This window comes from Protomyctophum bolini, assembly GCF_963924005.1.
Source record: "Protomyctophum bolini genome assembly, chromosome: 7".
Lineage (NCBI taxonomy): Eukaryota > Metazoa > Chordata > Actinopteri > Myctophiformes > Myctophidae > Protomyctophum > Protomyctophum bolini.
The window spans coordinates 44,445,321-44,459,223 of NC_137868.1; the positions used below are offsets into that span (position 1 = coordinate 44,445,321).

General features: G+C 46.5%; 3 protein-coding genes across 3 annotated transcripts in view; 2 read left to right on the forward strand and 1 right to left on the reverse strand.

Moving 5' to 3' along the window:
- Window positions 1-1,056: 1,056 nt before the first annotated feature.
- Window positions 1,057-2,184, forward strand: LOC308318546 (actin, cytoplasmic 1-like; the record flags this gene model as incomplete). The annotated part of the gene is made up of 1 exon (XM_080768144.1): window positions 1,057-2,184. The coding sequence occupies one exon, from the start codon at window positions 1,057-1,059 to the stop codon at window positions 2,182-2,184; it is 1,128 nt and encodes a 375-aa protein (XP_080624270.1).
- Window positions 2,185-6,984: 4,800 nt separating this feature from the next.
- LOC308318547 (actin, cytoplasmic 3-like) lies at window positions 6,985-8,112 on the forward strand (the record flags this gene model as incomplete). The annotated part of the gene is made up of 1 exon (XM_080768145.1): window positions 6,985-8,112. One exon carries the CDS (start codon window positions 6,985-6,987, stop codon window positions 8,110-8,112), a length of 1,128 nt encoding a protein of 375 aa, XP_080624271.1.
- Window positions 8,113-12,991: 4,879 nt separating this feature from the next.
- LOC308318741 (NADH dehydrogenase [ubiquinone] flavoprotein 1, mitochondrial-like) overlaps window positions 12,992-13,903 on the reverse strand; it is a gene marked incomplete at both ends in the record, with an annotated part of 19,578 nt that continues 18,666 nt past the window's right edge. Inside the window, one exon of the mRNA XM_080768368.1 lies at window positions 12,992-13,087. Coding sequence (XP_080624494.1) covers window positions 12,992-13,087 — 96 coding nt within the window. The remainder of the gene's footprint in view (window positions 13,088-13,903) is intronic.

The following is a 13,903-nucleotide window of genomic DNA, read 5'->3' on the forward strand; positions in this document are numbered from 1 at the left end:
CCATGGTCAAATACAGGAAGGAATACATCAATCAAACAAAAACGGTAACAATGATTATTATTATCTTTGTCTTTTAAATGAGTCTGCATGGTGTTTTCTTATAATGTACCCAATCCCGAGGTGTCTTTGGTCAAAGTGTCACTGAAGGCTTAACCTTGCACGGCTGCAGCTAGGCCTACTGTCTCCACATGCATTAACATCCCCTTACGATAGGAGTCGTCAACTTTTATATGATACAGAGCTTCCATGTGCTGTCTTAAATTAGATCTGGTTCTGAAGTATTTGTTGCAGGTGGTGCACAAGTATGGCCTGTCCCCGTTGTGAATCCTGAGGTGATCCGCCAGTGCGCTGCGTTGCCGGAAGTCTTTATCACACACATTGCATCTGAACTGTTTCTCTCCCGTGTCATGGCTCCTTGTGCAAGCAGAGATGGCAGCTGGATTGTGAACTCCAGCGGTGACTCAATACCGCCCCCGTCTGGCGGATTCGGGTTACATCTGAAAGGCTCCTCCATGACCCACACTTCATGACCATAGGTGAGAGTAGGAACGAAGATTGCTCGGTAGATAGAGAGCTTTGCCTTCTGGCTTAACGCTCTTTTCGTTACAGGTTGTGACGAAAGTCACAACCTCTCCGCCACGACTTCGCCTCGAGATCCTGTCCATGAAAATCACAAACAGGATAGGTGACAAAGCGCAGCCCTGGCACAGGCCATCCGAATCCGACTCACTCCCCTTGCACACGCGTACACAGCTCTCGCTTTGGGTGTACAGAGATTTTGACCCCTCTGTCACATGGAATCTTATTTTGTGTCCAGTATCACTACAGAAGCAGCGGAAACAAACAATAGTTCCATGTGACACATGACGTCAAGCGGTGTTGTCACAGGAGCGTCGCATAATATGTGCGGATGCATTAAAAACTCTCATTAAAACTCAGAGTGCAGTATAACAGGGATCTTTAACAGATATCATTTGCCTCGTTGATTTTAACTATATATTTAGCTTTATAGACCTGTTCCCTTAAAACGGAGATCTCTCTAACAACACGTCGACCATGGAAGACGAGATCCTCGCACTGGTCATCGACAATGGCACCGGCATGTGCAAGGCCGGTTTCGCCGGGGACGACAGCCCCCGCGCCGTCTTCCCCTCCATCGTGGGACGCCCCAAGCACAAGGGAGTGATGGTGAGCATGGCCCAGAAGGACAGCTACGTGGGCGAAGAGGCCCAGAACAAGAGAGGCATACTGACGCTGAAGTACCCCATAGAGCACGGCATCGTCACCAACTGGGACGACATGGAGAAGATCTGGCACCACACGTTCTACAACGAGCTGAGGGTGTCCCCCGAGGAGCACAGCGTCCTGCTCACGGAGGCCCCCCTGAACCCCAAGGCCAACAGGGAGAAGATGACCCAGATCATGTTCGACACGTTCAACACCCTCGGCATGTACGTGGCCATCCAGGCCGTGCTGTCCCTGTACGCCTCCGGCCGCACCACGGGCATCGTCATGGACTCCGGGGACGGCGTGACGCACACCGTGCCCATCTACGAGGGCCACGCCCTGTTCCACGCCATCCTGCGCCTGGACCTGGCCGGGCGCGACCTCACGGGCTACCTCATGAAGCTCCTGACCGAGCGCGGCTACATCTTCACCACCACGGCCGAGAGGGAGATCGTGCGCGACATCAAGGAGAACCTGTGCTACGTCGCGCTCGACTTCCAGGAGGAGATGACCACGGCCGCCACCTCGTCCTCCGTGGAGAAGAGCTACGAGCTGCCCGACGGGCAGGTCATCACCATCGGCAACGAGAGGTTCCGGTGCCCGGAGGCCCTCTTCCAGCCCAACTTCCTGGGCATGGAGTCCTGCGGCATCCACGAGACCACCTACAAGAGCATCATCAAGTGCGACATCGACATCCGCAAGGACCTGTACGCCAACACGGTGCTGTCCGGAGGCAGCACCATGTTCCCCGGCATCGCCGACCGGATGCAGGAGGACATCAGGTCCCTGGCCCCGCCCACCATGAACATCAAGATCATCGCGCCGCCGGAGCGCAAGTTCTCCGTCTGGATCGGCGGCTCCATCCTGGCCTCGCTGTCCACCTTCCAGCAGATGTGGATCAGCAAGGCGGAGTACGAGGAGTCCGGCACCACCATCGTCCACCGCAAATGCTTCTAAAAAAGGAGACTGTTAAAAACAATGACCTTCCTTGTCTCCGCGCAAAGCCATGCGGAGCCTTGGCTATAAACAAAGTCATTGGGATTGGGCGGTATAGTTATACTTTTGACGCTTGACTTTAAAATAAAATAAAATAAATAAAAAACTAGAAAGGTTTAAAGGGGATAGTAATGTTTTCAAGCACATTCAAAAATAAGTTTCTACAGTTGAGGGTATATGTTTTTTTTGTTTTTGAGTCATTCCAAATGTTTAACTGGCATTGTTCACACGTTTATACTGTAAATGTTGACTCCGTGACTTCTCACAGTTGTCGTTGGCATACTGTAAACTGCATGGTTGTAAATTATTTCTCAAAACTGCTGGACGGGTCGGTGTCATATCTTATCTTGTGCAAGCTGACAGCAGGCTAAGGAAGTTGCTGCCAACTTTTTTATTTTCATATATATTTTATTTTTTCTAAATTTTTTCTAAAGTTCCACACTCGAGTTTTTGAAGGTCAATGGCTGTCGGATTGGACTGAAACATTAGCCAAACATGCAGTCATACTGTAGATTGGTCACATTAAGTATCATGATGCTTTATTCATTATAAACTTATTCGGTATCGGACCCTGTCTTGTTTGTACTTAGATGCAGACCTAGAACCTTTCTTAGGGCTTAAGCAGTAGATCACCCAACAAATTACATTTTCTATCAATTGCACACCCCATGAAGCCTTGAATTCATGGGAGATTTTTGAGGGGTGCTAGCCCCTCCTATATGCCCAGCTTTGTGTGTTTGTGTGTACCCCATAGCGATGATTTGATTGGCTGAGCATGCGATGTGACGTATGATGATGTATGTATGACTTCACGAGTGTGAGTGTGTTTTTCTTTCTTTGCATTCGGATCAATCGGATCAATCGGATAACCGATTGACATAGTTAGAGATCAAGAGGATAAAGAAAACGGGAGTGTTTGCGCCTGTGAAGAGCCAACAGATTGGTGCACATGGGGATGTTTGTTGTGCCCGTGAAGAGCCAACTGATTGGTGCACATGGGGATGTTTGTTGTGCCCGTGAAGAGCCAACTGATTGGTGCACAGGGATGTTTGTTGTGCCCGTGAAGAGCCAACTGATTGGTGCACATGGGGATGTTTGTTGTGCCCGTGAAGAGCCAACTGATTGGTGCACAGGGATTTTGTTGTGCCCGTGAAGAGCCAACTGATTGGTGCACAGGGATGTTTGTAGTGCCCGTGAAGAGCCAACTGATTGGTGCACATGGGGATGTTTGTTGTGCCCGTGAAGGGCCAACTGATTGGTGCACAGGGATTTTGTTGTGCCCGTGAAGAGCCAACTGATTGGTGCACATGGGGATGTTTGTTGTGCCCGTGAAGAGCCAACTGATTGGTGCACATGGGGATGTTTGTTGTGCCCGTGAAGAGCCAACTGATTGGTGCACAGGGATGTTTGTTGTGCCCGTGAAGAGCCAACTGATTGGTGCACATGGGGATGTTTGTTGTGCCCGTGAAGAGCCAACTGATTGGTGCACAGGGATTTTGTTGTGCCCGTGAAGAGCCAACTGATTGGTGCACATGGGGATGTTTGTTGTGCCCGTGAAGGGCCAACTGATTGGTGCACAGGGATTTTGTTGTGCCCGTGAAGAGCCAACTGATTGGTGCACATGGGGATGTTTGTTGTGCCCGTGAAGAGCCAACTGATTGGTGCACATGGGGATGTTTGTTGTGTCCGTGAAGAGCCAACTGATTGGTGCACATGGGGATGTTTGTTGTGCCCGTGAAGAGCCAACTGATTGGTGCACATGGGGATGTTTGTTGTGCCCGTGAAGAGCCAACTGATTGGTGCACATGGGGATGTTTGTTGTGCCCGTGAAGAGCCAACTGATTGGTGCACATGGGGATGTTTGTAGTGCCCGTGAAGAGCCAACTGATTGGTGCACAGGGATGTTTGTTGTGCCCGTGAAGAGCCAACTGATTGGTGCACATGGGGATGTTTGTAGTGCCCGTGAAGAGCCAACTGATTGGTGCACAGCGATGTTTGTTGTGCCCGTGAAGAGCCAACTGATTGGTGCACATGGGGATGTTTGTTGTGCCCGTGAAGAGCCAACTGATTGGTGCACATGGGGATGTTTGTTGTGTCCGTGAAGAGCCAACTGATTGGTGCACAGGGATGGCCCCTCCTAATGTCCAGCTTTTGGGTGTGTATAAACACAAACTTTGCCCTAACCCTGAACATTAAATGGCATTGACAATGAATGGAGAATTTTGAGTGATTGTGTAAACACAAACATTGCGTAACACAAACGTTGAAGACGAAGGTGAGGACGCAAATTCTTATTGGCCGGAATGAGATGATGTATGATGACGATGATAAGGAGGTACGAGTGCCCCTCACTTCACACGGGTGTGAAAATCGTGGGATAAAAACTTTACTGAGGTAAAGAATATGAAATGTGAAGCGTATTTTCTCTACTTAAGTTAAATATTTTTTCTCGTTTTTTGGTCTCTTTCCCTCACGCCTTTCAAAACCGACAGTTCAAAACCCAGTTTGATTGTTATCCCACGTTTTTGTAACCCATTTTTTTCACCCATTGTCAATAAATTGTCGAAAGTAATCCTAGTCCCTACAATCCCTCTGCCAACATGGGGAAAGCAACGGACTGACCTCATGCTTCCTTCTATGCATGAGGAGTCCAAGGATTCTTTTCACCTGACATGGTGGGAGTTGACATTCCTCAAAGAGAACCCTGGAAAGATAGATTTCTTTTTTTACTATTATTAATGTTATGATAGTGCACAGATAACATAAGCAAACCAAAAACAAGTATGGAAACAAAAAGACAGGAACACAATAAACATGAAAAAATATGGGCATCATAGCATGAAAACATTATATGAAAACAGCAAACAAACTGAAACATCATTCCAGCAGACGTTTTCTCACACAGAAGGCCCGAACAGTTGAGCATGACAGTAGAGATCCACCAACAAACAAGGGAGATACAGTAGGCATACAGTCTGAGTTTTTTTTTTTAAATAAATTAATGCTATATTGAACACCCTTTACGTCTGTGTGTTGTTTCGAAACTAATGGAAAGTATAAGCTAACTCCACCACCTCTCTCCTTTTCATGCAAGCAATTGACAATATCTGAAGTCACAGCATCAACTCTGATGAGGCAGTATTGCATTGTTAAAAAAAAATATGAGGTTTTCTTAATTTCCTTAAAAATGTATATTTTTCATTTCCTGAAAAATGAACATTTTGGACTCCGGACAGCAACGATACGAGACCAAATGGCCAATGTTTCAACTTTAGTGACCGTGGCTGTATAGATCTATATGGAACAGTGGTTCCATATTCCACATAAGGACCCCTAAAATAACCATAATTTCTGGCTGCGGCCTCCCACAGCAAAATGCCCTTACAAAGAACATGGTGTTCTTGTGTAGACATTGACATATTGTTTTTTTTTTTCTTGTTTTTTTTTCTTCACATTCTCGTATGCCTGTGACATGCATACACTTATCAAAAGGAACATTATGGTTTTTTAACACACACGCAAGTCTGCGCGTGTGCACACACACACACACACACACACACACACAGTCGATTGTGGCCTTTAAATCCCTATACTGTATTTAAAGCCGCATCTGTTCTCTCTTGTCTCCTGTCTCTGCATATTTTGTTCTGTGTCAATGGATTTTTGTCTTTGATTTTCTTGGTCTTCGGACCATGTTTTGTCAGCTTTGGGCTGGTGTAAATGTGCTATAGCCTACACATAACGTTTTATTTTATTTAGATTGTATTTACATTTGATTTGAAACTAATGCTGGCTTCACACAGTGAAGTGAACTCATTGAGCACCTTGACAGTAGATTCCCCTGACCGCAGCCCATACTTGTGTGAGTGTCTGTAAAATGTATATGTATGAGTGTCTGTAAAAAAATAAATCGCTATAAAATGTTGTAATAATTCGAGACCCATGCTCGAATGCCCCCGCCCCCCTGTCAAAAACAGCTAAAATCCCTAAAATGACAGAAAGCAGCAAATGAAACTTTCTCTAATAACAACCTAAAACATGAACCTTGGTTGAAAAAAACTAAAGTTGTCCTTTAAGCAATAGGAACGCAATTGAATTCACCATTCAATTTGATACCATTTGAGTAAAACACAGTGGACGTGCTGCATTGCTCTGCTTTCAGGTGTTTCCTGAGCATCCACAGACACTTCATTAAAACACAAACTAAATTAAAGTGGTCATTAGGCATGGCTATTTAGCAAATAGCAAAAATACAATTTCAGCTCCTCCAAAGACACGTGTGTGAAGTTACTGAAGTATGCACACGCAACCATTGTGCGTAATTTGTGTAAAACAAACACGCACACACACGCACACACACACGCACACACACACACACACACACACACACACACACACACACACACACACACACACACACACACACACACACACACAACTTTCTTCCAGCTTCTAGACGTCTGCTCGTTCCAGTAAATTCCTTCAACATAGAGAAAGTTCCTTCCGGGCATTTGGTCCCATCATAAATCATAACTGAACCCTTTATACCCCCCCCCCACCCCCCCTTCACCACCACCACCGAATCAATTGCATGACGTCAAACAATGTCGTCACAAGATCCCTGGGCCGATTATATAGGGTTACACGTATTAGCCATAGGACATTACATAGGATATTATCTCAGCCTTTGTGTTGCGTTGCACTGATATTTGAGCTGAACCACTTACATCGAAGCGAGAATCCTGCACTCCCATCTCAGCCATGGAGGAAGAGATCCTCGCCCTCGTCGTGGACAATGGCTCGGGAATGTGCAAAGCTGGTTTTGCTGGAGAGAACGACCCACGCGCCGTCTTCCACTCCCTCATCGGTCGCCCGAGGCATCAGGGTGTGATGGTGGGCTTGGACCAGAAGGACAGCTATGTCGGGGACGAAGCTCAGAGCAAGAGAGGAATTCTAACGCTGAGTTACCCGATGGAGCACGGAATCGTCACCAATTGGGACGACATGGAAAAGATCTGGCACCACACGTTCTACAACGAGCTGAGAGTTTCCCCTGAGGACTACAGCATCTTGCTCACAGAGCCCCCCTTGAACCCCAAATCCAACAGAGAGAAGATGACACAGATCATGTTCGAGACCTTCAACACCCTCGCGATGTACATTGCCATCCAGGCAGTGCTGTCCCTGTACGCCTCCGGCCGTAACACGGGTATCGTCATGGACTCGGGAGACGGCGTGACGCACACCGTGCCCATCTACGATGGCTACGCCCTTCCACACGCCATCCTGCGTCTGGACCTGGCCGGACGCGACCTCACGGACTACCTGATGAAGCTCATGACCGAGCGCGGTTACTCCTTCACCACCACGGCCGAGAGGGAGATCGTGCGGGACGTCAAGGAAAAGCTGTGCTACGTCGCGCTGGACTTTGAGCAGGAGATGAGAACCGCCGAATACTCGTCCTGCGTGGAAAAGAGCTACGAGCTGCCCGACGGGCAGATCATCACCATCGGCAACGAGAGGTTCCGGTGCCCGGAGGCCCTCTTCATGCCCGCCGTCCTCGGCATGGAGTCCTCCGGCATCCACGAGACCACCTACAGCAGCATCATGAAGTGCGACATCGACATCCGCAAGGACCTGTACGCCAACACGGTGCTGTCCGGAGGCACCACCATGTTCCACGGCATCGCCGACCGGATGCAGAAGGAGATCACGACTCTGGCCCCGTCCACCATGAAGATCAAGATCGTCGCCCGGCCCGAGCGCAAGCACTCGGTGTGGATCGGAGGCTCCATCCTGGCCTCCCTGTCCACCTTCCAGGAGAAGTGGATCAGCAAGGAGGAATACGACGAGGCTGGCCCGGGCATCGTCCACCGCAAATGTTTCTGAACAGAACCTTCCTCTTTTTTCTCCTGGCCAACTAGCGGCCTGCACAAGAGAGAGGTGTGTGTGTGTGTGAGGGAATAGCAGCCAGGCGAATGAGGCTGTTCCGGTCACGGCCACAGACACTGGGAGCCAACGCGGGTATTGATTATGAGGGTGTTCCATGGCAATGTACATAGATGTGTACTAAAGATGCAGGGCACTAAAGAGGCGGGGACAGAAAGTACTCGCAGGTAGCCAGCTGTGTGGAGCATTGAGATGAATGGGAACACCTCCAGAGGGCTTGTCTGAAGACGTCCTATAGTTACATTTGTATGGTTGTGGCCTCCTGGGGGAATGCAGAGCCATTTCCCATTATTTTTCTTGTGCACAATGCTAGTAGGGCAAAGGGAGTAAATCCTTGAATTTAACTTTTGCATGTTGTGATTTTTTTTGTTGTTTTTGTGATTTTTTTGTGTTCCTCACTTAACGATATATTCTTAAGTCTGGAGTCAGAATGGTGATGCTTTGTCTGCTACCAAGGACAATGACGACAAATGCAGTCGTTGTGCATATTCGGCAAATACGCACGCTGAACATGGTGGAGACCATGGCGGACTTCCTCAAAAAGAGCCCTGAAGGAGGAGACCATAAGTGCAATCTGTGTTCCTGGCCATCCCCCCAGGAAGCAGCCAGGAACACCTGCTTCTATGGGTCGTGTGTTCACGGGCCCCGATCGGCTCCAGAAAGAGGGTTTCCATGGATTTTAGCTGCAGACTGCTATTGTAGTTATTTTTTTGTCATTTTTTTGTTATCACACACAAAAAAAAAGCAGCAGAAATCAACCAGATTATACCTAACAAACCAGGGAGACATGCATATGAACTGAAAATTGCAAATTTACATTTGTATAGAAGGTACTGTATAGGAACTGTAATCCTTTCTTTATTGATCCCACGAGTGATAATGATTAGTTGTCATAGCAGCACCGCTATGATATAATGACATCTATTATGTACGGGCAGTCAACACTATAGGGATGCATATGCGACCGACGTATTCGGCTGGTCGGAGTCGGAATGGAAAAAGCTGTAGCGTGAGAGAGACCAAACGGGCTAGCGTAGATTTTTTTCAAAAAACACCAAATAGGCTATAGAACACGGGCATGTGCAGAGGGGTGCTTGAGAACCTGCCACCTTGGTTTTTTTTGTCGTTTTATAGTTTTTTGTTAGCTTGTTTTTTTGTTACCCTAATCACGAACGTTTCGTCGAGATAGGGTTACATTTTCACATCTTTTGCGTTCTCTTCGTTGTTCTTCCGACTAATCTTGCAAACCACTGGACCGAGCGGTCCTACAGTATAGATCTTCTGTGCACACTGTCAGCCTAGTATAGGCTTCATCAGAAGTAGGCCTATAGAAATACATTTGTTCAATTGTTTTATACTCGTGCTGATAACGGGAATAAACAGGGTTCTGGAACAGGCTGAGCAGGTTCAGTCACACGAGAGACTCGGGAGTAGAGTCGCTGCTTCTTCGCTTGGAAATGGAGCCAGTTTAGGTGGTTCGGGCATCTGGTTATAGGATGCACGTCCCACTGGGAGGAGACCCCCGGGGCACACTGGACCTTGGAATATCTCGGAAAACCCCCAGAGCAACTAGTGTTGCTCTGGAGAGGGAAGTCTGGAGCTCTCTGGTGGAGCTGTTGCCCCCCCGCGCCCCGACTACGGATAAGCGGTTGAAGATGGATGGATAAACTGATGTAACAGATGACTGAAATCATTATTGTAGATGGCTGAGGTCACGGGGCTGGTCAAAATGAAGCCCGGGATCCTGACATAGTTATCTAGGTTGATCCCGAGATCCACATGATTAGATTTTCCGAAAGACTATCGGACTGGAAAGAAGAAGGAATCGACGGCTTTAGAATCAACGGAGAGAATAAAACCTGAAGGTAGAAGACAAGTAGCAACATCGTGGATGTCAACTGCCATTAAACCTCAAAGAACGAAGAGGACGACACCATGGTAGCCTATATCCACCGTAAAAGACCCGATAAGAGTCGTGACGTTTGTGGACCTAAAACCTGGAAGCAAGTTAGCATATACTGCTCTTCCTGGGTTCTCTCTAGGCCTATGGCTTTTGAAATGACGTCATATGGGCTTCTTAATGTTTGTTTAGAGCACTAAACCGAATGGCATCCAAGCCTATATGGACTTTTTTACACAAACATTGACCACGTGAGATGTCATGATGTGGCCGATATGAATACAGCGGGGCGCCCCTCTCACTTCGGACGAGTGCGATTTATTGAATACGGTGGCTAAAATGAAACTACATGATGTTGTCAGAGACATTACACGTCCTCGCGACAAACACACAAACATCCTCGGTGCCGTTCTCTCTCTCTCTCTCTCTCTCTCTCCCCTTCTATTCCTCCCATTATGGCCAGTTTACCTTTTCAGTATATCGGTGCATGCTTCAAGTCTTACACACCCAGCCCAGTTGATATGCTCATCTTACGTGAGATCTCATCTGATATCATTATTCAAATTGCAAATGGTCACTGGAGGTATATATACTCTCCATACCAGTCAGAGCAATACATAATTTGGCGAAGATTGGCGTTCTAGCTTGATATCTATCTATAGCATTGCGCAAAAAGCATGGAATATACGGTTGAGTATATTCCAGCAAAGACCCGTTCAATTTACCAACAGACTCCAGTAAACTCCCGAAATGTACCATCACCCCCGTATATTACTGTGTATATCACTGTATATGCCCGCTAAACTTAAGGTTTACGGGCACATCTAGTGCCCATATAATTGCCCGTTAATCCCTTTTTTCCACGCAGTGTAGGGCCCTATCTCGAGGCGACGCCTTACCCCTTATGCCAAAATGTTTTAAACATGTTCTTAGGGCCTTATACCGCCCCCTCCAACGTCTGGCTTTCAGACATGACGTCATGACTGTGGCAGCCAATACCATGGACTTTTAATGTTTGTTTAAGCAGTGACGTCACGTGGAAGCCAATTCTATGGACTTTTAATGTTTGTTTAAGCAGTGGCGTCACGTGGCAGCCACGGTGGTGGGCGCCCCTCACTTGACATGTGTGTTTTTCACCATTTTGAAAAACACATAGTATATAAATTGTAGCCAATCGACAAGCTCATGTGTTGATGTAGATCGGCTATTTTCACTATGAATGAAAGCTTCGTTAGGAAACAGTAACAACATAATCTGCAAGGTTTAGGCCCGAGGGGTAAGGTGGCAAGAATTTCATAGAAGCTTTTTAACTGTTTGGGAGGAAGGTGTCATTGTCTTCCGAACAGACAGATGGACAGATATATAGACAGATAGGGCTCTGCATTCTCTCAATGCAGAGTCCATTCACACAGAGAGAAACAGCTGTATAGTGAAGTTCATGTCTCTTTAATAATAATCCTGCTGTTTAACCACTCATGCCCTCCACGTCCCCATGTTGGGCATGTCATTATTACAGGCAAAGATATTTAAAAAAAAAAAACATGTAAAATGTTTTTCTAAAATATCCAAACATTTGTTTTTACATTTTTGAAAAACGTGCGTCACTATTTTCACCGCACGGAGCTGTCCCACAAAGTATAAAATGGGGCTTAACCCATTCTGACCTGAGATCAGATTCATACGAGGTTTCCACTGGACACACACTGGTCTGATTAACCCATTCTGACCTGAGATCAGATTCTAAAAATGTCAGTCGTTCTTCGAATTTTTCAAAAATAGCAGACCTACAAGCTCGTATCGCGCCACTCGGTGGCGCGCTATGAGCTTGTAGATCTGCTATTTTTCAATAGCTAAAGCATAACATGATGCTAACACCAAAATGGGTTCCCGGTCAGAATGGGTTAAAAGTGGTTAATTACCTGTGGTCTTCACTCTTCATCATCATCTGTCAGCAACAGTTTATGTAACAGTGATTATAGCAGCTAAAACACGTCACAAAATGAGCTGTAAAATAAACTACTTACTGTACTGTATCCTGAGCTAGCATAAGAACAACGTATAACTGCTGCAATGCACATCATTACAGTATGTGCGTCTCATTGCCTTACTGTTTAAACCAGAGGTTCTCAACCAGTGGTCCGGGGATCACCAGTGGTCCTGGAGGCGGTTCCAGGTGGTCCCCAGCTAAATGATGGAGAGTTGTTAACCAAATGGGCCCTTATGGATCTTTAACTCTTGAGAGCCTCAAATTAAACCAAACGAACCATCCATTTGGTTTAATTTTAGGTTGAATTTTACGCTCTCGAGAGCTACATTATTGTTAAACGTCTGCATTGCTTCGTTTACAAGAAGTCTACACAATTAAGAGCCTGTAGAAAAATTGTTATTTTCGTTAACCATTTGCCAAAAGCATGTAATCGTAGACAAAATATTATCCGACGACAACAAAATATATTGCTTTATAGTTTCGGGGTCCGAGAGGCTATATGCTTAGAGTATATATACAATAGAGAAGACACCCAAGTTCTCCTCCCGTCCACTTGCATTGAGTTGCTCAGAAGCGCATGAGGCGAATCCACTCCTCCTTCCGGTTTAGGAGCCCTGTGCATTCTGGATGGATTGTCCTCAAACACATGAACGCGCGACGACCGGCGGAGTGGACGGAGCCTAGTGCGCGTTCATGTGTTTGAGGACCGTAACGTTACCAAACTGCAATACCTTCTTCGGCCACTATGTCCATTGCGCTTCAGGATTTCCTCTGGGTGTCTTCTCTATTGTATAATAACTCTATGGCTATAATATGTCATCAAATGGTGGTCCGTCCGTGGTTCAAAATGCTGAATAAAAAATGGGCCTTGACATGAAGAGGGTTGGGACATGCATGAGCACCTGGACACGACGACCATTAGCACCGCGTCGTCAGACCATCTCAAACGCTGATTCTCTGGGAGGGTTCGTCCTGTTGTGCTCAGCGATACGGCTCTCCATGACGGGACGGAAATGACGGATCAGGCCCTGCAGACACGCCACGGGTGTTGGAAAAAAGATTATTATTACAAACTACACATCCATAACATTATGAGCGACATTAGTCTTCATCATAATTATTATTAGAAAAGCAGTATTAAGTAGTAGTAGTAGTAGTATTACTTAGTAGTATGTTGCAATTACAATTTAGGCATTTACAGCAGACGCTTATTATCCAGAGCGACTTAAAAACTAAGTAATGCCTCGGTAAACTAGGGTCACAGTTAAAGCAAGATAAGAACCGATAGCATCAGTCTAACTATAGGATCAGGGGCAGCGGTGGCTCAGGGGTATAGAGTGGCTGGATGGGAACCGCAAGGTTGCCAGTTCGAAGTACCCGGGCTCCTGTCCTTGAGCAAGACTCTGAACTCCAAATTGCTCCTGATGTGCTGGTTCGTGCCCTGCATGGTTTCCGCCGCCATGCATGTGTATGAATGTGTGTGTGTGTGTGTGTGTGTGTGTGTGTGTGTGTGTGTGTGTGTGTGTGTGTGTGTGTGTGTGTGTGTGTGTGTGTGTGTGTGTGTGTGCATGTGTGTGTGTGTGTGAATGGTTAAATATATATGTAAAGCGCCTAGGATAAAGGTGCTATATGCACCATTTATCATTTAGGAGTTAAAGCCAGATAAGAATCTAGCATTGAACATTGAACCAATAGCAAACAATGAACCTATCATCAGAAAATAAGATGTAAACTACTCATTTGTGGTGGTTAGCCACCACAAATTACCACCGAAGAACTGCTAAATATCCCAACATATTTGTGTGTGCTGTGCATTGTTGATTTCGTCGACTAAGACAAAGTCG